Source organism: Momordica charantia (assembly GCF_013281855.1).
Source record: "Momordica charantia cultivar OHB3-1 chromosome 7 unlocalized genomic scaffold, Mcharantia_2.0 BLBB01000007.1, whole genome shotgun sequence".
NCBI lineage: Eukaryota > Viridiplantae > Streptophyta > Magnoliopsida > Cucurbitales > Cucurbitaceae > Momordica > Momordica charantia.
Genome location: NW_028275165.1, coordinates 10625747 through 10651050, shown reverse-complemented (window position 1 = coordinate 10651050; position 25304 = coordinate 10625747). Strand labels below are relative to the sequence as shown.

At 42.9% G+C, this 25304-nt stretch overlaps 1 protein-coding gene and 1 non-coding gene across 2 annotated transcripts in view; one reads left to right on the top strand and one right to left on the bottom strand.

Moving 5' to 3' along the window:
* LOC148210329 (uncharacterized) overlaps window positions 1-25304 on the top strand; it is a 165358-nt gene that overhangs the window by 88838 nt on the left and 51216 nt on the right. Inside the window, 2 exon segments of the mRNA XM_088126293.1 lie at window positions 7041-7359; window positions 12588-12976. Coding sequence (XP_087982419.1) covers window positions 7041-7359; window positions 12588-12976 — 708 coding nt within the window.
* Window positions 4495-4601, bottom strand: LOC148210332 (small nucleolar RNA R71). The gene has a single exon (XR_015792515.1). It is a non-coding gene; the product is annotated as a small nucleolar RNA R71 (small nucleolar RNA).

Genomic DNA, 25304 nt, shown 5'->3' with positions numbered 1-25304 from the left:
GGAGTAGGTGAGTGTTCCCTTAAATGCTGACTCCGGGACTTGAACAAGGGGCCCTACCCTCTCATTGGCCGAGAGGGACTTCCGGTTATTGGTTAGACCATAACCGGGTTGTTCATTAGAGGAGCAGTGGTGTTTAAGGAGTAAGATGTAACTCAGGGGTAAAACGGTAATTTGACCCAACTTGAGTTACGAACACTCGTGAAGGATTGACTCGTCATTAATGGTCGTATATCCATCGTTGGAGCTTCGGATCTGTAGGTCCATTAGGTCCCCTTGCTAGCTCATAACGGGTAAAACGATGATCAAATTTTTTGGAAGAATTTGAATTGTTCAAATTACTTAAGGGATTATATATATATTGATACATTATAATATATATAGTTAATTGTAAATTAAAACTATATATTATGAGAGATATTATTTGAATGAGATTCAAATAAAATTAATATGAATGAGATTCATATTAAAACTATAGGTTAAAAATAATGTGCATAAGATGTACATTAAAACTATAGGTTATACGAGAGAAATGTTTCAGAATATGATTCTAATTTTATAATAAATAATTAAGTGTTAATTATTTATGTATATATATATTAATTATTAATTGGATTAATAATTAATTATATTAATTAATTTGATTAATTAATTTTATATATATATTAATTATTATATATATATATATAATAATAATAATAATAAATATATATATATATATATATTAATATTAATAATAATATTATTATTATTAATATTAAACTCCCCTGCAAAATTGCAGGGGAGTGGGAGGTTTTGTGACGTGGGGAGTTACCCCACGTCACCCTTCTTCTTCTTCAAGAGTTGGGGAATGGGAAAACAGAAGGTTACAGAACAGAAAAACCTCCAACGATTTCTCTAAAACTCTTTCAACCTCTCCCTCTCTTCCATCAAGGTGCTACCACAAGCACGATGCCGAGACCCAAGAGGATAGCAAGGAAGATCCGGTGGTGGTGTTCGAGGGGAATTTACTGAAGAAATGATCTTCAAAGGTTTGAATTTCCTCTGTATTTTCCCTCTGTAAAATTCGATTTTGTATCCCGAAAATCAGCAACGAAAGTTCGCTTCCGCTCCGGGATTCACATCCCTTCAGAAGCTCCCTTTGTCATGCCTCATGGACTGATTACAAGATCAAGAGCTCAGAAACTTCAACAAGCCTTTCTACCTCGTGTCCAAGCGTTCGTGAACTCGACACGAGAATTAAAGGAAGATGTGCAAGATGTTGGAACAATTCACTTCAATTTGGTGCAATTTATGCATTTTTAAGTGTTTTTAAGGCAAGTCAAAGTCCACTTGGTCAAAGTCAAAGTCAACTCCATCATGACAAGTCAAAGTCAACTCATTCAATTCAAAAACCAAGTCAAACACTCACATCCCTCATTATGGACGGGATTGCACTTATTTTGGTTGGCTTTCCATGTTCTTAACCTTTTTATTTGCTTGTCTTTTCATTTCTTGTAAGTTATGTCTTTTCATTTACAAGTCTTTTCATTTATTATAAGTTACAAGTCTTTTCATTTGCTTAAGACTTTTCATATGGCTTGCTAGGATGGCTATATATAGCCTTGAGATGTCTTGTTGTAAACACAATTTGAAGTTTAATGAAAAGTGAGTTTTCTCATTAGCTTGGTTGAGAGCTTTATCTCCCATTTCTTGTGCAATTTCTTGTGTCTTTATAATTTGCATGTTAGGATCATTCAAGTGGTGTTGATCATACCTCTTGTGGAGTGATTCGAATCACGAGTTTAGAAACAAGTTTTCTCTACTCTTGATATTGATCATCAAGGTAATCCGTTCTTAAACTTTTCCTTGGGTTGATTCCATACTTGTTTTTGGGGTTTTTTGGGATTGAGTTCTCTGGGTCTTGTTCGTTAGCAAGGATCTTAGATCCAACTCTCAAGGGTTTCTTAACAGAAGTCCGATTTCTTCTTAGTTGGTGGAAAGGAGGTGCTGATTGCCCATGTAATTCTGACTTATGTAATGAGCTGCTTTAGACTCCCAATATCTTTTTGTTCAGATATGACTAGTCCCTTACTCGGTTTTGGTGGGATACAACAGAAACGAAGAAACAGATCCATTGTTTGAGTTGGGAGAAATTGTTGATTACGCTTGTTTACATGCGTAAAAAGAAGGTTTTAGATGCTGTTTTTACTATATTTTAACTTTGTTTCAGACTTTTTCTCGGTCGTTTGAGTTCCAATTCATGCAAAATTCATATATGATGGTTTGTGGTTGGCTTATATTGTATTTATGACATTTTAGGATAATTTGGGAGTCCAAATTAATCAAAAGAAGCAAAAAGACGGAAAAACCTTCATTGGAGGCGCCAGGCGCCTGGTAGGCTGCAGAAATCCTGGTTTTCTTCCAACTTTGCCCTTAATGAAACGCGTCTTCCAATGCGTTTTGGTGGTTCCAACCGATGCATATGTGTAGAAGAAGTGTTCCACTATCAGTTTGAGCATGATTTGATCAGTCAAAGGAGTTGGAAATGGGTGATCCACCAGCGTTTTAGGACCTACCTAACCAATTCTGCACAACTATAAATTCCAACAGCTTCTCCACCAAATTCATCAAGCCTTGCTTCCTTCTCTTGATCATTCTTAGTGTTTCTTTGTTGCTTTCTAAGTACTTTTGAGTTGCTTTCATTAGTTGCTTTTAGTTTTTAAATCCCGAGCACTTTACATTCCTTTATTGAGCTTTGTTTTGTTTCCGTTGTTACTTAGTTATTTTCTACCTATTCAAATTTATAAAAATCCAGTACTTAGCTTATCTTTACTTTGCCTTTACTTTATTTTTAGTTAACAGAATTGTGTTTTTGGAGGAAAGAGCTCGTGACACTCCCCCTTGCTTGAAAGAGAAGGGCGAAGCTCTCAATCCCGAGCAAAACTCTCCGTTAGTTAACTTTTGTTTTTCACACATGCATTTCAATTTCAACAATTTTACTTGCTGTATTTTCTTCAATATGTCTTTTTAAATTCCCGTCTCTAGCCCGGTTATGGATAGTTAGCCTTTTATTTCTAGAAAGGGTTGCTAAGAAGTAGTGTTTTTGCTTTCCACTCATTGCTCAACATGTTTTCCCAAAAAGTTAGGATTTAGAGAAGGCCACTGTAAGTCTTAACAAGTCAATACTGAAAAGGTTGGTTATTTGCATTGTTGAGTGGTTAAACCAAGGAGAGGAGCGCCTTAGACATAAGAGTTCTAGTTAAGTAGCCTAGACATAGGACCTTAACCCGAGGTTGCAACTATTTCCATCCTAAAACTAAGATATCTCTCATAATAGACATATTAGGGAATGTCTTAGGACTTTGAACTTGCTTAGACATAAGTCATGTGAAAAGCGTAGTCGTTGGTTCCTAAAGTAAAATGCATATCGTCCTTAGCGTATCCTTGATTCTTTGTTGGCTAACTTGAAGTAATTCGGGCTAGGTTTTACCATTATAAGACCAAATCCAAAACCATTATTTGTGACCACTTCCCATTTTACAAGAATCACTCACTTCAACGTTTACTATTCATTAAAACTTTAGAGTTTGGAAATTATTTAGAAGTCCTTGAGGATCGATACTTGGATACTCCATCCATTTTATATTACTCTGACAGCTGTGGGGTTGCATCTATAGAATTGTTACCACGCTTAGTGCGTGCATTCAGCATAACCCCAATCAAGTTTTTGGCGCCGTCGCCGGGGACTTTAGTTTTAAAATTATTTTAAAATTCTTTTCGTTTTTATTTTTGTGAATTGTTGTTGGGTGTAATTTCCATCCACCGTTTTTGTTCTATATTTTTGGTCGTTTATCTCACAAGGGTAAGTTAAAGTGCATGAGCACAAGATCTTTTCTTCTACTCCTTGACCCTAAGATTGAGCGGACCCTTCGAAAAACTCGAAAAGAGCAAAGACTTCGAAAACAACTAGAAAAGCAAAAAGAGAGAGAAGGTGAAATCAGTCCTGAAAGTGAGGTAGAGAGTACGAGCACATCAATGGCAGATATTCCACCTCGTGATCCGGTTGATCCACCTGCTGTTAACGATAATATGAGGGATCATGCAAGAAATAATGAATTCAACCATATCCAGATGGCGGACAACAGAGACGTGGCAATGCGAGAATATGCCGCCACGGCTTTTCAAAACTTTGATTCAGGGATAGTTAACCCTATTCCTACCCACGCAAACTTTGAGCTTAAACCAATGATGTTCCAAATGTTGCAGACAATTGGACATTTTGGAGGGCAGGAACATGAGGATCCACATGATCATCTGAAATCATTCATTCAAATTTCAAATGCATTTCGATTACCTGGTATAACAGACGATGCTCTTAGACTAACACTTTTTCCATTTTCTTTGAAGGACCAAGCTAGAACATGGCTCAATGCATTTCCACCGAGATCCATCACCACATGGGGGTCGTTAGTGGAGAAGTTCTTAACAAAATTCTTCCCACCTACTCGCCACGCTGATATCAGAGAGGAGATCATCTCCTTTAGACAGTATGATCGTGAACCTGTTCACGAGGCGTGGGAAAGATTTAAAGAACTAATCAGGAAATGTCCGAACCATGGCTTGCCGGCATGCATCCAGATAGAACATTTCTTTAGAGGTTTAGATCATCCTACTAAGATGATGCTAAACAATGCTGCCAACGGAGCCTTTACAAAGAAGACATTCAACGAGATAGTCGACATCTTAAATGACTTAGCTTCACACAACGAACTATGGTGTTAGCAAAGATCTAGGGCAACACCAAAGAAGCAAGATCCAGCTGGAGTTTTGGCTCTGGACATTGCGACCTCGATGCAAAAAGAGATGGTTGCAATGAACCAGAGGCTGAAAGAGATGGCGTTGGGAATAAAAAATCCATTAGCCACGTCGATACAACCTGTGCAGTCAGATTATTGCACTCCTGCCCCTGTTTGCCAAGTCAACGATCTCATTTGTTCATTTTGCAGTTAAAACCATATTTATGATAATTGTCCACATAACCCTGCTTCCGTTTTTTATGTAGGACATGGGAACAATAGGAACTTTAACCCATATTCGAACACCTACAACCCAAGTTGGAGGCACCACCCTAATTTCTCATGGGGAGGTTAAGGAGGTTCGAGCGGTTTTAATCAAGGGCAGAGCCAGCAGAACAAGCAGCCCTATGTTCCACCTACACAGCAATACATCCCGCCACCGCAACAGTAGTACAATCAGAGAACACAGACTCCACCAGTTCAAATTAACAACTCAAATCTTGAGAATATGATGAAGGAGTACATGGCCCGAACCGACGCAGTGATACAATCCCAAGCGACATCAATGAGAAATTTCGAGACCCAATTGGGACAGCTCGCCAATGAATTGAAGAATAGACCACAAGGTTCTTTTCCAGGCCATACTGAATTACTAAAACGAGAAGGGAAAGAACAGTGCAAAGCTGTCACCCTTAGGAGTGGACTGGCATATGATGGACCAACAATGCCAACAACAGATGTACAGATTCCGTCCACTGAACCAACTGTAAAGATACCAGAGAATCCAGCAACACCAGAAAAGGAAAATATTAGAAAAGGTAATGAGGACACCCCGAGTGTTCCCCACAGGTACGACCTTCTTTTACCCCTACTCCCCCGTTTCCACAAAGATTAGTTAAGAAAAATAATGATTCCCAGTTTAAAATTTTTTAGATATTTTAAAACAATTGCATATAAATATACCATTAGTAGATGCTCTAGAACAGATGCCAAATTATGCTAAGTTTTTGAAAGATATAGTTTCTAGGAAGAAAAAGATAGGACAACATGAACTGGTAGCCATGACAAAATGTAGTAGTGAAGCTGTAGGCAGCCCGCTACCCATGAAATGTAACGATCCTGGCAGTTTTACCATTCCATGTTCCATAGGAGGGAAAAACTTAGGTAGGGCATTATGTGATCTAGGCGCTAGCATTAATCTTGTGCCATTATCAGTTTTCAAATCTTTAGGCATAGGAGAAGCTATACCTACTACGGTTACCCTCCAACTAGCAGATAGATCTATCATAAGACCTAAGGGAAAGATAGAAGATGTTTTAGTCCAGGTGGACAAATTCATTTTCCCTGCGGACTTTATCATTTTAGATTGCGAGGCAGACTTAGACGTTCCCATTATTTTAGGAAGACCATTTCTAGCCACTGGGGATACAGTTTTTAATGTGAGGAAGGGAGAAATTACAATGAGGGTAAATAATGAAGAAGTTAAATTTAACGTTCTAGACGCCATGAAATTACCAGGAGACTTTAAAGAGTGCTCTGCTATAACTAGCTTGAATCCTGTTATGTTTGATGAGTTTTATGACTTGTTAGTTACAGAGATTGAAAAAGAGCTTGATAAGATAGCAGAAGGACCGGAAGATGTGACTAATCCTATTGAAAAAATACAAAAAGAAGAATGCAAGTCGTTACTTCCGTCTATAGTAGAACCACCCACTTTGGAGCAGAAGCCATTGCCGTCACATTTGAAATATGCGTATCTAAGGGATAACAACACTTTACCAGTTATTATGGCTTCCAATTTATCACCTACTAATGAATATTCTTTATTGCAGATTTTGGAGAAGCACAAAAAGGCCATTGGATGGACGATAACAGATATCCGAGGGATAAGCCCGACCTTTTGCATGCACAAAATCTTATTGGAAGAAGATGCTAAGAACTCTATTGAGAGTCAAAGGCGGTTGAACCCGAAGATGAAAGAGGTTGTAAGGAAAGAAATTCTTAAATGGCTTGACGCCGGTGTTATATACCCAATATCCGACAGCAGCTGGGTAAGCCCAGTACAGTGTGTACCAAAGAAAGGGGGTATAACCGTGGTGGCCAACGAGAAGAATGAGCTCATCTCAACCCGAACTGTGAGTGGGTGGAGAGTTTACATTGACTATCGCAAACTCAACAAGGTAACGAAGAAAGACCATTTTCCTCTACCGTTTATTGACCAGATGTTCGACCGTCTGGCAGGTAAGGATTTCTATTGTTTCTTAGATGGATATTCGGGTTATAATCAAATTACTATTGCTCCAGAAGACCAGGAGAAGACAACATTTACGTGTCCGTATGGTACGTTCGCTTTCAGGCGAATGCCCTTTGGATTATGCAATGCACCCATGACTTTTCAGAGGTGTATGATGGCCATCTTCTCTGACATGGTAGAAAATACTCTAGAAGTTTTTATGGATGACTTTTCTGTTTTTGGAAATTCTTTTGACGCATGTTTAGTTAATTTGGAGAGAGTGTTGGAGAGATGTGAACAAACAAACCTAGTCCTAAATTGGGAGAAGTGTCATTTTATGGTACAAGAGGGTATTGTTTTGGGGAAATTGACATAAATGACCTTCCAAGAAAAACTTTTTTGCTAAAATGACCCACCCCTAAAAAAATGTTTCTAATGGCCAATTAGTACTTTTTCTGACGCGTCAGTGGAAGTAAATGTACCCAACTACCCCTGAAAAAACGACTAAATTCTCGGGCGAGGTCGAAAATTTCACGGGCGAGAAATGTAGAGAATTTGTTAACCTACATTAATTTCACGTCCGTGAAATGCATCTGTCTTGACCGAAAATTGAAGTTTTTCAATTAAGGAAAACACCTAACTCGCATATTCAACAAACATTCCCACGAAGGACTTTAATTTTCATTAGTTCATCTTGTACTCAGCTCCGAGAGAACAAAAAGAACTACGTACCTGCAAATTACCTCTGACTTTTCCATCTGAAAGTGATATTTTTGTACATCAAAAAGGTAGGTGATATTAATTTTTTAGAATATGTTTGTTTTCACCTATGAACTTGCACATTTGCATATTTTGTATAATTTTTTTTCGTTTGTAATTTTAATTATGAACAAACTATTGCATTGATTTATAAAATTAATGTAGGTCAAAAAATACACCGGTTCGCCCATACTTCAATGGCGAGTTTCTCCCTAAAAAATGGGATCCTCTCTTGAGTTAGAGTCGCGAGATTGGAACCCGTTACATCGTACTCAAAAAACTTAACACAGAAAATACCACAATCACCTGAACCAGTCTGCTGTGGAGCCCCGGTTACTCGACGGATGCGCCATGGTACAGTGGGTATGGTAGGCCTCAAAACCCTAACTCCGGCTCTACACATCAACGCTGGGAGAATGACGCTCATCGGCTTCAACTCCTCCTCCAGAGTAGCCGGTGTTGTGATTGCCATCATAGAATCCCATACGATGATCTCACCTTCTTGCATGTCGATGCAAACCATGATCCAATGATTTCCACCGATGTTGTACGGCAAGTATACAGCATCGAGGTCCAGCCACCGTGTCTCATAGTTTGTGTGAGTGCCGTCGCTATAGCTCATGATCGTTTTGTATCGACTCTCCCAGTCATATTCTGCTGACACTATTGCTGGAACGGCATTGGGGGCGATCAATCTCTGGTATATACCATCGGTCCGGCGGAAGAAGTTCTACAGTTGACAATAGAACATGATTAGATCATGGTCAAAACCTATAATACTACGCAAAACTTATAAAACTACATAAAAGCATACCGCAAGCAATATGTCACCAGTCGTGAATCTCCTAGAGCACAAGTCGGGACGCTGCTCCAGCTTGTTCCGTGTGAACATGAACAACGAATCGATTACCTCTGCGTACCGATATTGTTACACACATGAAAACAACGCTATAAATTAATAGTATAGTTTTGATTCCGTACCTCGCTGGTCAACCACTTCCGACGTTAAAAGGTCACGAAACCACGTCTTGTCCTTCTTACCATAGCACGATTTCCTCTTCGCATGCTTCGTGGTAGGGCTACTCATCCAATTGTGGAACTTGGTGACCTGCTCAGGAGGGATCCGTACTAGTGGATCATACTGGATAGCCTTCTTCTTCCTCCCGTCCTCCATGACCACAAACGATCCACAGAGCTTCCACGATGCCTTCCTCTTCCGAGAGCCACGTCGCGGATTCGGTGGTGCAACTGGCTGCGATAGCACACGAACCTCATCTCCATCCACGTGTGATTTAACCTCCCTCGTTTCCTCCACGTCAGAATCCGTGAAATCGTCCATGTAATGTTCCTAAAGCGGTACTATTGGAATAACAATTATTTCCTAAGCATAACGACAATAGAAACCAACTACGTACCTTGTCGGTTGAGGAATCGGTTAATTGCGAATCAATAATAATGTGCTCCACCGGTGTTGACTCGACACATTCTTCGACTTTATCCTTGCCAGATTCGTGTTGCTGCAAAAAAAATTATTAATAAATGCAGTGGAAAATGAATACACATAAATCACATAACCATTCATACCAAACGCTTCGGTGTAGGATGTCCCCCCAAGTCGGGTCCTAGAATGACCCGATCGTGAGTCGGGGGAAGTTCTTCGACTGCTTCATCATGTTTCTACATTAACAAACCACGTGAGTTCAATAAAACTTAGTTGAATGTCCAAACTCGCGACGTATATAGTACGTACCTTTACAGTATCGACCACCTTGTCATCACCGCCGGCGCCCACATCTCCCGACCCATCTGCAATACCAACATTAGGCGCGGTACAATCAACCAACCCAGCACCGACATCCTGCTCGATAGGATCTCCAAGCCCAGTACCGGCATCCGCCTCGGTGCTCTCTCCCGACCACCACCATCCCTCGGCTCACTACGATCCTTCGAATCTGTACCATCTCCCGGCTCATCACCATCTCTCGAGCCAGCACCACCGCCCGGGTCGGTACCTTTTCTTCTCCTCATGTCATCCGCGTCAACAGGTAAGCTCTACATATTCAGCGACACGTTAATAACAAGTAGAAAAAAAAACCAAAAGTATAAGCAATAACAAATGACCATTGTACAAATTTTCGTACCTTAGCAAGTCGCCTCAAATACTTCCTGATTGCTTTCAATTCAGCCTCCATGCCAGACATACGCTCGCCAATACGCTTGTCCATCTTCTTCAAGCGCTTCTCAACCTTCCTCAAGCGCATGCTAGATGTGCGAACGTTATTCTGACCTTTAGAATCGGCAATGTCTGCACCGATGCTTCGTCCCTCACGCACAGCTGATGGTCCAACAGCATCACCTTGGCCCACATCAGGCTCCTGTGGGCCCTCACATACACCTGACTGTGGTCTAGCATCATCGCCTCGACCATCAGCAGGATCCTCTATGCCCTCACGTACACCCGCTTGCCCAGCATCAACATCCATGGCGTCGTCGTCATCTGCTTCAGGTGATTCGAAGGCTCGCCTCATGAAGCTCATCTCAGCATCACTTGCCTCTAATCTTCGCGTTCTTCCCTGTGTGAATCATAAGGTACCCTCGCGGTAAATATAAGAGTTAATTTGCAATGCAACAAACAACCAACTCAAACCTACCGTTGTAGACCGAAAAATCTCCCGGTCAAGCACATGCCATGCAGTCGAATGGCCACACCTCCATCGGAGGATACGTGGCACTGCATCCTTAAAAACTTTATTTGCGACCCGGCCAGATAGGGAAGATATCACCTCGTACGCCCACACCTGTTTAAAAAAGAGAGTCACATTATAAACCATAACCGATGACAAACGATCCATAAATATTGGAAATGTATTTATGTCCATACCTGGAACACCCAGGAGAAACCATACAGGCTATATGATTTCCTCAACCCTCCATCCTTTGCCATCTTGGTTGGTCCACGATGAAGACTACCTATCGTCTTCTCGAACGATAGGGACGCTCAGTCGTAGTTGCAGCAGACCTCCCAGTCATCCACTATTCCTAACAGCGTCTGGTCGAACTTCACAGTTCTCTCCCTCCCTAGCAAGACCATTTCGACCATGTAAACAATGGATACCTTAACCGCATCGAAGTCATCCTGAAATTGGGCGGCTTCATATAGGTCTTCTAAATCACTCAAGACAAGGTCAGACCTATCGTTAAAGTACAGAGCCCTAAGTCTATGAACATGAGTATCTTTCCTAACTAGGCTCCCGTCATACTTAAGGCCACTAATAAGGTCAAACTCCCTCCGTCCGAACGACACTTTCCTCCCAAACAGGTTGAAACTAATACTGTCCGTCGTACTATCCTCAACCTCCCTAAGTAATATATTGTGTACCAATGGCCCGTTAAAAACGAGGTCCACGTCCAGCAAATGACTGAATATGGTTTTCCTAAACATGGCTAGCTGTCTAGGGGCCAATTTTCCCTTAATAGCAGTCACTGTCTTCGCTAGATGCGATAAACAGGACACGTTTGCAGATGCATAAATTGCAGGGTCAATTTTCGGTCTCAATTCCATACTTTAAACCTAAATATAAGTAAAAACACAATTCAATATCATAGCCATACAAAACATATGCAAATTTAAAATGACAAAGGAAAAAAAAAGGTCAGGCAATGTTCTGTTAAAATTCTGGAAGAATTCTCGGTCGATATCTCGCCCCGAGAAATTATATAGCTTCATAATTCTCTCGGGTGCTTTCTCGTTGTACCTCGAGCGTAATTTATGTTCAATTTCTCGTGCCAATCCAAGGCGAGATACCACCAAGAAATAACATATCACACTTAACGCTCGAGATAAAACGTGAAAGCAGCCGACAGAAATGTGAAGCTGTATAATATCTCGGGGCGATATCTCGCCCGAGAGAACCCCGAGAAATTTAACAGACGCAAACCACCCCAACCTTCATTTCTCGTGGTACCTTGAACGAGATGCCTCAGATGGATTTTTCTCGTTCGTATCTCTCCCGAGAGAACCCCGAGAAATTTAACAGACGCAAAGCACCCCAACCTTCATTTCTCGTGGTACCTCGAACGAGATTCTTCGAAGCTCTTTTTCTCGTTGAATCTCGCCCGGGATACCCCGAGAAATTACACCAAGAAATGAACCCCAGATCCCCAATTTGCCCGTACTTTCCAACGAATTCTAAATACTTTCTAAAAACTTATCAATCTCGCTCGAAACCGCAGAAAGCCATAAACCCAATTCAAGAGGTTATCAAAACACACGACAATTTCTACCTAATTCGCCCAAAAGACATAAATATTTCACATAATTGTTCAAACTAAAACCCTAAACCCACAACGTCAAAGAAGAACTCCACAACGAAATTAAACATGACCCATTACTATTAAGTGTAGGTTTAGTGAGATGAGATCCTAACCTTGGTTTCGCGGGCGAGGTGCAGGCGAAGGCGTTCAACGGAAACAATCCGCGAGGCGTTGAAAAGCACGCACGATAACAGAAAAACGGGCGAAATGAATAGGAAGAAATACACCAGAAAGATTAAGAGAGGAAGAAGGAAGAAGGAGTGACTTGAATAACTTCAGTGGTTCGAGCGAGAAAGATCAAGAGAGGAAGAAGGGGAAGAAGTTGAAACGCACGAGAAAGATGAAGAGAGGGAAACCAACGGTTGTTTTTTAATTTAGGGTATAAACGTAGTTCCAACATTTTTTAGATTCATTATTTTAATATGGTGGTCCATTGAAAACAATTTTTCAATTGTGGGCTATTTGAGCAAATAGTTTTTTTCAGTGGGCCATTTATGTCAATTTCCCATTGTTTTGGGTCACAAAATTTCCAAACAAGGAATAGAGGTAGACCACGCTAAGATAGACATCATTTCAAAGCTACCTCCTCCCACAAATGTTAAAGGGATTAGAAGTTTTTTAGGGCATGGGGGATTTTACTACCGCTTTATAAAAGACTTTGCTAAAATTTCTAAACCCTTGTGTCAATTGTTAGAACATGATAGACCATTTGTTTTTTATGATAACTGTTTAAAATCATTTGAAATGTTGAAAGTTGCTTTAAGTTCAGCCCCTATAATTATCGAACCTAGTTGGGATTTACCTTTCGAGCTCATGTGTGATGCTAGTGATTATGCAATAGGAGCTATGTTAAGACAACGTAAAAACAAGATCTTGCATCTTGTATATTATGCTAGTAAGACTCTAATCGGTGCACAACTCAATTACACTACTACTGAAAAGGAACTGTTAGCAGTTGTGTTCGCCTTTGATAAGTTTAGGTCTTACTTGATAGGCACAAAAGTCATTGTTTTTACTGACCATTCTGCTTTAAAATATTTATTTGCTAAAAAAGATGCGAAACCACGTTTGATACGGTGGATTTTGTTACTTCAAGAGTTTGATATTGAAGTTAAGGACAGGAAAGGTATTGAAAACCAAGTTGCTGATCACCTGTCTAGATTGGAATCCCCGCTCTGTGATGATGGAACTGTTATACGTGAACAGTTTATTGACGAGCAACTCTTGCGAGTTGATTCAGTTCCGTGGTATGCCGATATAGCAAATTATTTAGTAAGTCGAATAGTTCCTTATGAGTTTAACAAGCAACATGTAAAGAAATTTCTAAATGAAGTTCGATTTTATCGTTGGGATGAACCTTTTTTATATAAGCTAGGACCTGACAATATCTTACGCAGGTGTGTAGCAGAAGAAGAGCACGAGGCGATATTAGACGCTTGTCATATGTCTCCATATGGAGGACATTTTGCAGGACACAAAACCGCAGCCAAAGTTTTGCAAAGTGGGTTCTTTTGGCCCACTCTGTTCAAAGATGCACATAAGTTTGCCCAGGTTTGTGACAAATGCCAACGGACAGGTAATATATCTAAACGCCACGAAATGCCTCAAACCCCGATCCTTGAGATTGAAATATTTGATGTGTGGGGTATAGATTTTATGGGTCCATTTCCATCTTCTAATGGTAAGCTTTATATATTGTTAGCAGTAGATTATGTTTCGAAATGGATAGAAGCCATTGCAACTGCTACCAATGATTCTAAAGTTGTCATTCGTTTTCTGCAAAAGCACATTTTTACGCGTTATGGAACCCCGCGTTATCTGATAAGCGATGGGGGGGCTCATTTTGTGTATAGGTCTATGCAAAAGTTGCTGGCTAAATACAATGTGCGTCATAGGGTTGCAACCACATATCATCCTCAGTCGAATGGGTTAGCCGAAATATCTAATAGGGAGATAAAAAACATTTTAGAAAAAACTGTAAATCTTAACCGTAGGGATTGGTCTTTGAAGCTTGATGATTCACTTTGGGCATATAGGAGAGCATTTAAGACCCCCTTCGGCATGTCCCCCTATAGGCTAGTCTTTGGAAAAGCATGTCATTTGCCTCTTGAGCTAGAATATAAAGCATTTTGGGCTACTAAGAAATTAAATTTTGATTTGTCAGCTGCAGGTGAAGCGAGGACGTTACAATTGTTGGAATTAGAAGAACACAGGCAATTTTCTTATGAGAATGCTAAGCTGTTTAAGGAAAAAACTAAACAGTGGCATGATAGGCGTCTTCGGCCGAACAATCTTCAAGAAGGTGATCTGGTTCTGTTATTCAATTCTAGGTTGGAACTTTTTCCTGGGAAACTTAAGTCAAGATGGTCTGGTCCATTTAAAATTTTTAAAGTCTACCCATATGGGGCAGTGGATCTAGTTGACTCTAAGGGAAGTATTTTTAAAGTAAATGGACAGAGACTTAAGCCATATTTTGGAGAACCAGTGGATAGAGGAAAAACCTCTATTCAACTTTCAGGACAATAAATTTTTGCGAAAAATGTTTTTCCTTCTTATCCGTTTTGAAAGAACAAAAGTAAATGAAGGAAGTTTTTGTATCTTACATTCTTTTTGTTTAATCATAAAAAGTTTTGCTTATGAAGAGAATGTTCTTGAAAACATTGAAAAAAAAAAAATTACGCAGGTGCCTGGCGCCTGCCCTTTGCGAAAAAAAAATCACGCAGGCGCCTGCCCTGTTTTTTCCAGAATTTCGAAAAATCTTTTTCCTTCATGGTTTGGGTTTCATTTTCAAATTTTATGGGTTTTATTTTGGGTCAAACATTAATCCTTTCTGATTTAAGTTTCACATCTCTCCTTAAACTAAAAAATACTTCAAATTTTGTTTCCCTAATCCTATTTGCAATTCAAACTTATTTTTTTCCTTTTAGGTTTAGGAAACCTAGTTTGAACTTAAAACTCAATCTCTTCCCATTTAGGATTTAGTTTGGGGAAAGCTTTAAATAGACCCATTGCCTAAGCCTGACACCTCAACAAAAACCCACACAACTCTCTTCCTCCCCTTTGTTTTTTCGAAAAAAAATACTCCCTCACCACCCTTGTTTTCGATTTTCAGCCACAACCAAGAAGAAGAAGACATTTCCAACCTTTGTTTATTTCTATGGTTTTTTTTCTCAACACACTTCACTCCCTACTTCTCCTTCCCAAGCTCCTACACAACCTCCTATGATGGGCCCACATGGTTATGTAAATTTTCAGCAGCTACCCACCATTAATATACCACAAAACAGTGAGTTTAGGGCTGCAAATCCTCAACAACTTCCTCCAATGATCAATCCGGGTATGTACCAACCGTTTATGTTTAACCCGGTTCCATATAGCCATAGTGCGTGGGAAGGAAATAAGGTTGATGCCACTTAGATCAACTACACCCCCAACATTGAGAATATCAGAGATGCTGTGGGAAATAAGATGTTAGTGACTCTGACTCTAGAACAGCTCGGTGAGGCTCTAGAATGTGTTGGGAAGCCCTCTGCCACTTGGGATTTGACTACTCATGGCCAGGTACGACTAAAACCCGAGGATGTTTCACTAGCTGCTGCAGGATGATTATATATAGTCAAAAACAGAATTCTGCCAACGGAGCATGATGAGCATGTCACTCAGGAATAGGGCACTGCTGGTTTATGCCATGCTAAAGGGCACATATGTGAATTATGGAGAATTGATCGATACCAGTATCCATGAGTGTGCCCACCAGACACGTGGTAAGCTTTATCACCCACGCTTGGTCACTTCTTTATGCTTGCGACAAGGTGTGCAGCTCCCTACGGATCAAATTAAGAGAGATGCCCCAGTTGTGGAAGAGGAGAATATTCGGAGAATTATCGCCCATGCGCTACAAAGAAGGGTAGGTACTGGGACGTCTCCTACATCGGAGATCCGTCGTCTCCGAGAGGAGAACCAACAGCTACGAGATCAGGTTCGAGAAGTCGTGCAACATATCTACAACTTGAGGGCTTCATTGGATTTTGCGGTTTTACCTTCATGGCCTCCAGCGCTAGCTGCTATCCTTGGTCATCCATCTTCCAGTACCGACACTGATCCTAGTCCACAACCTCCAACTTCATGAAGGGGAGGTTCCTTCTTTGCTATTTTTTGTGTTTTATTCTTTTGGTTAATGACGTCGTTTGCATATTCTAGCCTTACTACGCATGTTTTTTGTATTGATTATGTTTCGAGCTCAGTTGAAGCATGCATAAATTAGTATGGTTTATCTTCTAATCACTTAAAGTATGCCTTCACTTAACCTTAGTTTAGCTTTTTACATGCCTACTTTGAAGCATCTGTGCTGTGCATGTGATTTCATGTCAATGATGATTCTAAGAGATTGTTGAGTTTTCTGATCTATGCCTGACTAAGCTTTGAGCTATTTCCTTCGTTTATGTGATAAACTCATTTTCTTTTATGTCTTTTTGATCTTTACAGACTTTAAGCTTTTTCTTTGCCCCTATATAGGAAGTCCTTGTCCTTTTTACTGTTAAGCCTTTTTCATCAAATGCAAAAGTCTTTTCCCAGTGAGGACACTGTCTCTCTTAAGTTTGGGGGGACAGTCGTTCTGTCAGTCATTGTTTCAGAAAGATAAAGTGTTATTTATATTTGAAAAATCATGCTATTTTCTTTTGAAAAAGAGTCAGTTGGAAAGAAAGAAAGTGTTGAAAAGCACTTTGCTTAAAAAAAAAAAAAGACAAAAGTTGCAAAAGAGTAAAAAGAGTCTTGTTGAGAGAAAATAAGAGTGGGGAAATACTTGTGTTAGAAAGAAAAGAGTGGTAAAAACAATGAGAGTTAAAGAAAATGTATTTATGATTTCCGAGTCCTACTGTAGACACCCATTTAGTTTTAGGTTGGGTGTTGACTTTGAAAATAGCAGTAAGGATGGTGATAAGTGACTTCGTGTTTTTCATTGTCGTCGTCTTATGACCTAGCTGTTAGTTTCAAAGTCTTTCTACGAGTAGCTGTGGTTGAAACCGATGTTAGTGTGTGGAAACCTCAGAGGCTGTCTTTCAGATGTAAAAGTCTCAATGTAAAAAGGGAGTGTGCAGATTCCTTAGGGGTATTTGAAAACGTTTTATGTTTTTGAAAGGAAAAAGAATTTTGAAAGAGAAAGTTTTTATCATTTCAAACTTGGTTTATAGTGACTAAGCTTACAAAGGCAATAGAATGGTAGGCTTTGACATCTTTTCCCTGAGACAATTTATGATTGAACATCTCGGTTGCTTTTGCTTTACCTTGTCCATGTGTTAGAAAGATGATTAAAGTTGCTAAGTTTCGCTTGAGTACAAGCAAAAAGTTAAGTTTGGGGGTGTGATTACGCTTGTTTACATGCGTAAAAAGAAGGTTTTATATGCTGTTTTTACTATGTTTTAACTTTGTTTCGGACTTTTTCTCGGTCGTTTGAGTTCCAATTCATGCAAAATTCATATATGATGGTTTGTGGTTGGCTTATATTGTATTTATGACATTTTAGGACCATTTGGGAGTGTAAATTAATCAAAAGAAGCAAAAAGACGGAAAAACCTTCATTGGAGGCGCGAGGCGCCTGGTAGGCTGCAGAAATCCTGGTTTTCTTCCAACTTTGCCCTTAATGAAACGCGTCTTCCAATGCATTTTGGTGGTTCCAACTGATGCATACGTGTAGAAGAAGTGTTCCACTATTAGTTTGAGCATGATTTGATCAGTCAAAGGAGTTGGAAATGGGTGATCCACCAGCGTTTTAGGACCTACCTAACCAATTCTGCACAACTATAAATTCCAGCAGCTTCTCCACCAAATTCATCAAGCCTTGCTTCCTTCTCTTGATCATTCTTAGTGTTTCTTTGTTGCTTTCTAAGTACTTTTGAGTTGCTTTCATTAGTCGCTTTTAGTTTTTAAATCCCGAGCACTTTACATTCGTTTATTGAGCTTTGTTTTGTTTCCGTTGTTACTTCGTTATTTTCTACCTATTCAAATTTATAAACATCCAGCACTTAGCTTATCTTTACTTTGCATTTACTTTATTTTTAGTTAAGAGAATTGTGTTTTTGGAGGAAAGAGCACGTGACACTCCCCCTTGCTTGAAAGAGAAGGGCGAAGCTCTCAATCCCGAGCAAAACTCTTCGTTAGTTAAGTTTTGTTTTTCACACATGCATTTCAATTTCAACCATTTTACTTGCTGTATTTTCTTCAATATGTCTTTCTAAATTCCCGTCTCTAGCCCGGTTATGGATAGTTAGCCTTTTATTTCTAAAAAGGGTTGCTAAGAAGTAGTGTTTTTGCTTTCCACTCATTGCTCAACATGTTTTTCCAACAAGTTAGGATTTAGAGAAGGCCACTGTAAGTCTTAACAAGTCAATACTGAAAAGGTTGCTTATTTGCATTGTTGAGTGGTTAAACCGAGGAGAGGAGCGCCTTAGACATAAGGGTTCCGGTTAAGTAGCCTAGACATAGGACCTTAACCCGAGGTTGCGACTATTTCCATCCTAAAACTAAGATATCTCTCATAATAGACATATTAGGGAATGTCTTAGGACTTTGAACTTGCTTAGACATAAGTTAAGTGAAAAGCGTAGTCGTTGGTTCCTAAAGTAAAATGCATATCGTCCTTAGCGTATCCTTGATTCTTTGTTGGCTAACTTGAAGTAATTCGGGCTAGGTTTTACCATTATAAGACCAAATTCAAAACCATTATTTGTGACCACTTCCCATTTTACAAGAATCACTCATTTCAACATTCACTATTCATTAAAACTTTAGAGTTTGGAAATTATTTAGAAGTCCTTGAGGATCGATACTTGGATACTCCATCCATTTTATATTACTCTGACAGGTGTGCGCTTGCATCTATAGAATTGTTACCACGCTTAGTGCGTGCGTTCAGCATAACCCCAGTCAATTGTGTAGACCGAAAGAGCTTGGGGTTTAAATTTTCATGACTTATAGCCGTTTAATAAAGCTTTACTTGCGAAACAATTGTGGCGTTTCATCCACCATCCCAAAATTTTAGTGTCTAAGGTGATTCAAAGTGTTTATGCAAATGATAGTTCTCATTTGGATGCGGGTGTTGGGAGTAATTCTTCTTACTTTTGGCTAGGGGTGCTATGGAGCAGGGAACTTCTTCGTTTGGGGTTGCATAAGGTGGTGGGTAACGGGGCAAGCATAGATTTCCGTGGATACGTAGAGAGTCTACCTTCAGGTTGATTTCACCAAAACCAAGTTATGTGTGTTATTCTGGGTTTTGTGATTTCATCACCCCCACTTATCATTGGGACTCTATGAAGCTTCGAGAGGTAGTTGGAGATGCTGATATAGAGGTGATTTTGGGTGTCCCAATTAGTTGTTCAGGGGTCGCGGATAGTTGGTGTTGGCATTACTCTAAGAATGGTATTTACTCAGTTAAAAGTGGGTATAAACAAGCAATGAAATAGATATTACTCTCAATTTCAACTAGTGATCATAACATAGAAGGCTGGGGGAAAATTTTTTGGAAAATTCCTATGCCTCCAAAAATTAAAGTGTTTGTGTAAGGTCTGTATGAACATTATTCCAGTTATGGCAAATATTAGAAGCAAGGGGGTGGATGTTGTTCTTGTGTGCCTAGTGTACTGAAAGTATGTTGAGTCGGTGGACCACATCCTAGTGGGGTGCAAGCGGGCTAAGAATATCTTGAACTTGGTGCTTTCGAAAATTGGGGATGATCGAAATTTTAATGGGTCCTTTGTGGATCGCTGGTCAGATTGGGTGGAGACACTCTCGAACTCTAATCTTACTCTTGTCAGCATAACCTATTGGGCCATTCGGAATGACAAAAATTTTGCAAAGCATGGAAGACCAGTTTCGGATGTTAGTTCTAAGGCTTCTTGGATTATAGCCTATGTGGAAGAATTTTGCTTAAAAAATGGCAAGGAGAAAGGGGTAGAAGAGGGTTTGTTACCTCAGTCTAATTTGTGGGTGCCTCTTCCTCATGCAATTATGAAGGTCAACATTTATACTGTGTTTATGCAAAGATTTGCACAACAGTGTGTTCCTGGTTGTAGCTCGAACCCGGCCTCCAGACCGACCTGAACACTTGGGCGGACCTGCACAAAAAGGGTGAGCACTCCGACGATCAAGTCAGTATAGGTCGGATTCCAAGTCTAGTTTGAAGCCAGGAAATCATCGTAACTGATCGGTGAGCGAGGTCCCCTACTTATGGGTGGTGGTCCCGCTAATCTAGCGACTGTTACATTCGGTAATCTCGGGACTGTCGGTTACATCCGGTAATCTCGGGACCGACGGTTACGCCCGATAATCACGCCGCAGACAGTTGCGCATCTCGGCCCATATCGAGCTCCCCGGTGGGTCAGACCTGGGCCAGGCTCACCTCGGCCCTCACACTTAGCATTTATCGGCGCTGGTGGCGGCCATCTCGACCTTCCGAGCTGGGCATGATTCATGAGTCATCTTGGAGCACCAATAAGGGTCTTCCACGTGTCCAGGGTATTCCCTTCCCCAAACATCGGCCCCCTCTCTGTCTGGTCCGATCTCGACCTGGCAGAGAAGTTCATCTGACTTGCTTCGGACACGTGGCGACTTCCTATTTGTGGGAAAGTACAACCGTCGCGGAAGATTTATCGTCGGAATATTCAAATATTCCGACGCCTCAGATCTCAGAGAGGATCTTGGCCGCTCGTTGATTACACGTGTACGGTGGGGAAGTTTCTCCGACGGGCTATAAATGCCCCCAATCCTTCAGATCATACCTTACGTTCCTTGAGTTCTTGGAGTTCGATCTGAAGGCAGCTCGAACCCCTGGTAGGTCAGTCTCTTTTCCTTTTTCTTTCGAACGTAATTGCCATGTCGTCCTCTATTAGCAGTAACCTAGGGTCCGATCTAGTTCGTAGGTTAAAGTCCGAGCTCGAGGAGATAGAAAACTTTAGAATCGCCGATGACGGGGAGGATAGTGACGCCTCCACTTCAGGCCAGGGTTTGGAATACCCTTCTAGGACACCTGAGCACTACCTCGGATCCCTCCGTAAGGGGTTCGCTATCCCCGAGAACATCCTCCTCAGGCTCCCGGAGGAGGGGGAGAGAGCTGACAATCCTCCAGAGGGATGGGTCGCTCTTTACTTCAAAATGTTTGAGTACGGCCTCAGACTTCCCGTTCACCCTTTTGTCCAAGAGTTTCTCTTTCGGACTGGGTTGGCTCCGGCTTAAGTGGCCCCCAATGGCTGGGGTGTCATTTTCGCTTTGGCCATCCTCTTTTGGCTACGAGCTCGGGATAGTGAGGAGGCCGAGCTGTTGGACGTAGACCAGCTCCTCGCGTGCTTCGAGGCGAAGAGGATAGCTAAGAAGCCTGGTCGGTACTATATGTGCGCAAGGAAAGGCGCAGGCGGTATAGTTAAGGGGCCGACCTCCATCAAGGGATGGGTGAGGAAGTGGTTCTACGCTTTCGGGGAATGGCTTGCAAAGGACGAGTCAGGTCGTTCCTTCTTTGACGTCCCCACTAGGTTTGGGAACCTAGGTACGGAGTAGTTCTTTCTCTTCGTATTTTTCTTCTGTCATTCAGGTCTAACTCGGATTTTGTCTTCGTGCAGTTTCAATCCGACCAATCCCCGAGCTTACGCAGGCCTCCTTCGATACTCTGAAATACTACAAGGAGCGCTTTCCAAGGGGTAGGAAGGTCGGAACCCTGGTGACTGACGAACTGCTGCTTAAGTCCGGGCTGCTAGATTACAACCCTGCAGTTCGTCCCATCGAATCCTCAAGGCCGAACTCTGAACTTGGTATGCCGAACTTGCCTTCCCCCTTTTTCGTCTAACCTTGTGTTGACCCTTGTTTTTATCGCGCAGCCATGGTTTGCGGATTTGCAAGCGGCGTGAAGCGCAAGTCTAAGGGCCGAGCCCATGCTCTTGAGGCTGCCCAGAGTTCGAAACCTCCCACCCCTGCCGTGGCAGGGCCTGCCTCGGAAGATCCAGCCCCGGTGATCGAGCTGGAGTCTTCTGGGGTCCCTCGAGGGAGAAGCGCCCCAGGGATCAGACCGAGGCGGTGGACGCCCAGACCGAGGCGACGGACGCCCCGCCTTTGGGCGAGGAGGCGAGGGAGGAAGCCCCTCCAAAGCGAAGAAAGAAGAAAAAGAAGGCGATCTCCCCCTCGGAGGTCGGAGCTTGCAGGGTCTTGCCTGCAGGTTGGGCTGATCGGGTGGACGATCCTGCGGCCAGGATGGGCGGGACGTCCGATGTGACGGCGCGGTTCTGAATTGAGCCGTCAAGCCTCAGGGTGAGGGAGCAGGTGACCCGCATCTCAGCTGCGAGTTTGGACCGCTGCCTAAGGAGGGCGTCCAAATTTGTGAGCGCCCCTGGGTCCGTGCTGCAGAGGACCATTGACTACGCCGCCGAAGTGAGACTAGTGCCCCACTTTTTGCTTGATTTCACCCAACAGATAGTTCGATCTAACTTTTTCCTTGTACCATTTCTCAGGCGTTTGTTGCTTCCATTCAATCGGCTCTGGTTATGAAGGTCGAGTTGGATGGGAGGGAAGCTTTGGCAGCGAGGGAGAAAAAGGAGTTCTCCGCTGCCTTGGAGGTTGCTTCCTCCACCATGAAGGATGAGCTGCTAAAGGCTCACTCCGAGGTGGAGACTTTGAAGGCCGAGGTGGAGTCTCAGGCCGAGCTGTTGAAGAAGGAGGAGGACACGCGCCAGTCCCAACTCCGAGCCGCCCACGCTATTACTAGGGGCCTGGAGAGGGAGAAGTTCCAGCTCCTGAAGGAGAGGGACGACATGCTCCAGGCGCTTGAAGCGAAGGATAAGGAGCTGGAGCATGCGGCTGCCGAGCTGGAGACGGCGAAGGAGCGCGTCGGCAATGGAGTCCTACTGGAGGAAGCTCGGAGGCTTGAACATTTTGAACTTTTCACATCGCCCCTTTGCCTTGAAGGTTTGAATTTTAAGTTCGTCAGTGGTTTAGGCATCGCACCTCGTACCCTTAGGCTTCGAAGGATTGAATTTGAACCAACTGCTGGAATGCGATCGCGTGGGAGTCCGTGGCCCCCATTTAATTTATGGTCGAGCTCGGAAGCATGAAATTAAATCATCACATTTATTCCGATCATAATTCTTTTGGAACAGTCTTTACAGATGCATTGAAAATCCTTTTGTCATTTCAAGGATAATAACGCTTCAGGTGCTCCGCGTTCCACGGGTGCGCGAGGACGTCTCCTTTCAGATCGGCCAATATGTATGTCCCAGGTCGGACTATGCCCTTAATCTCAAACGGGCCTTCCCAGGCCGGATCAAGGGCACCCACATGCGTTTGGACCCTCCTTAAGACCAGATGTCCGACCTGAATGGCCCGAGGTCGAACGCGGGCATTGTAATGTCTGGCCATCCTGCCCTGATACTCCGCCAGGCGTAGCTGGGCCATTGCTCTTCTTTCTTCCAACAAGTCGAGGTTGAGGAGCAGCTCTTCCTCATTTGCCGAAGGCTCGTAATGTTCTACTCTGTCGGATGGCATGCCGATCTCAACCGGGACTACAGCTTCGGAGCCGAAGGCCAGGGAGAACGGGGTCTCACCCGTCGCCCCTCGTTGGGTGGTCCGGTACGACCATAGAACCTCTGGTAGCTCCTCGGCCCACCTGCCTTTCTTGGAGTCCAGTCTAAGTTTGATGCCCCGCTTGATGATCTTGTTGACCGCCTCCACCTGCCCATTTGCTTGCGGATGTGCGGGGGACGAGCTGAGATGACTTATGCCAAGTTTGCTGCAAAAGTCTTTGAACTTGGCGTTGTCGAACTGTTCCCATTGTCTGTCACTATGGCCTGCGGTATACCAAAGCGGCATATGATATTCGTCCATACGAAGGACGTGACCCTGGATTCCGTTATGTGGGAGAGCGCTTCGGCCTCGGCCCACTTGGTGAAGTAATCCACAGCACCACAGCAAACTTGGTCTGGCCTTTGCCCAAAGGGAAAGGACCAATGATATCCACCCCCCACTGCGCGAATGGCCACGGGGCTGAGATGGGGGTGAGCAGCTCGGGAGGTTGGTGGATCATGGTTCCGTAGCGTTGGCAATTGTCGCAAGTTCTAACGAACTTCTTGGCGTCCTGGCTGAGGGTCGGCCAATAGTATCCTTGTCGGATCACTTTGGCTGACAGCGACCGGGCGCCTGAGTGATTGCCGCATACTCCTTCGTGGATCTCTCTGAGGACGTACAGGCCCTCGTTTGGGGTTAGGCATCTCAACAGAGGCAGGGAAAAGCCACGTCGGTGCAATGCCCCATCTCGGACCACGAACCGAGCTGCCCGTCTTGCCAACTTTCTGCGCTCCTTGGGGTCTTGTGCTGAGTTGCCCCTAATGAAGTCTGCGATCGGGTCCATCCATGAGGGTTCTTGAGCGTCGATCTCCATCAGATCCGGCTCTAAGATCGAGGGATTATCTAGGATCTCGACGGGGACCGACCTGGCCAGGTCGGTCTCGTATGCCGATGCTAACTTGGCCAAGGCGTCAGCATTAGAATTTTCTGCCCGCGGGATCCGGCTTACTTCGTAAGTTCGAAACTGGGCGAGGTATGATCTGACCTTGCCCAAATACTTCTCCATTCGGGTGTCTTTGGCTTGGTATTCGTCCTTGATCTGGCTCACAACCAGCTGGGAGTCACTGAAGACCTTAACACCAGAGGCCCCCAATGCTCGAGCGACTCGCAGGGCGGCAATAGATGCTTCATACTCAGCCTCATTGTTAGAAGTCCGGAAGCTGAACCGCAAGGCATACTCAAATCGTTCACCCGCTGGTCCGAGCAAGAGGACCCCGGCTCCGCACCCCTTCTCATTTGGAGGATTCGTCGACATAGACTGTCCAAGGCAGGTCGGACCCGCTCAGCTCGGAAGGTGGTGTGAGCTCGGCTATGAAATCCGCCGCTGCTTGTCCTTTCAACGCAGTTCTGGGTTCGAACTGGATGTCGTACTCACTTAGCTCTATTGCCCACTTCATTAGGCGTCCGGAAGCTTCCGGCTTGTGGAAGATACTCTTAAGGGGCAAGTTAGTGAGCACCACCACCGTATGGGCTTGGAAGTATGGTCTAAGTCACCGGGCCGAGGTGACCAAAGCGAGAGCCAGCTTCTCCATCTGAGGGTATCTAGTCTCGGCTTCGGTCATAGCCTTGCTTGTGTAGTAGACCGGGTTTTGTCGCGCTTCCTCTTGCCTGATTAGGGCCGAGCT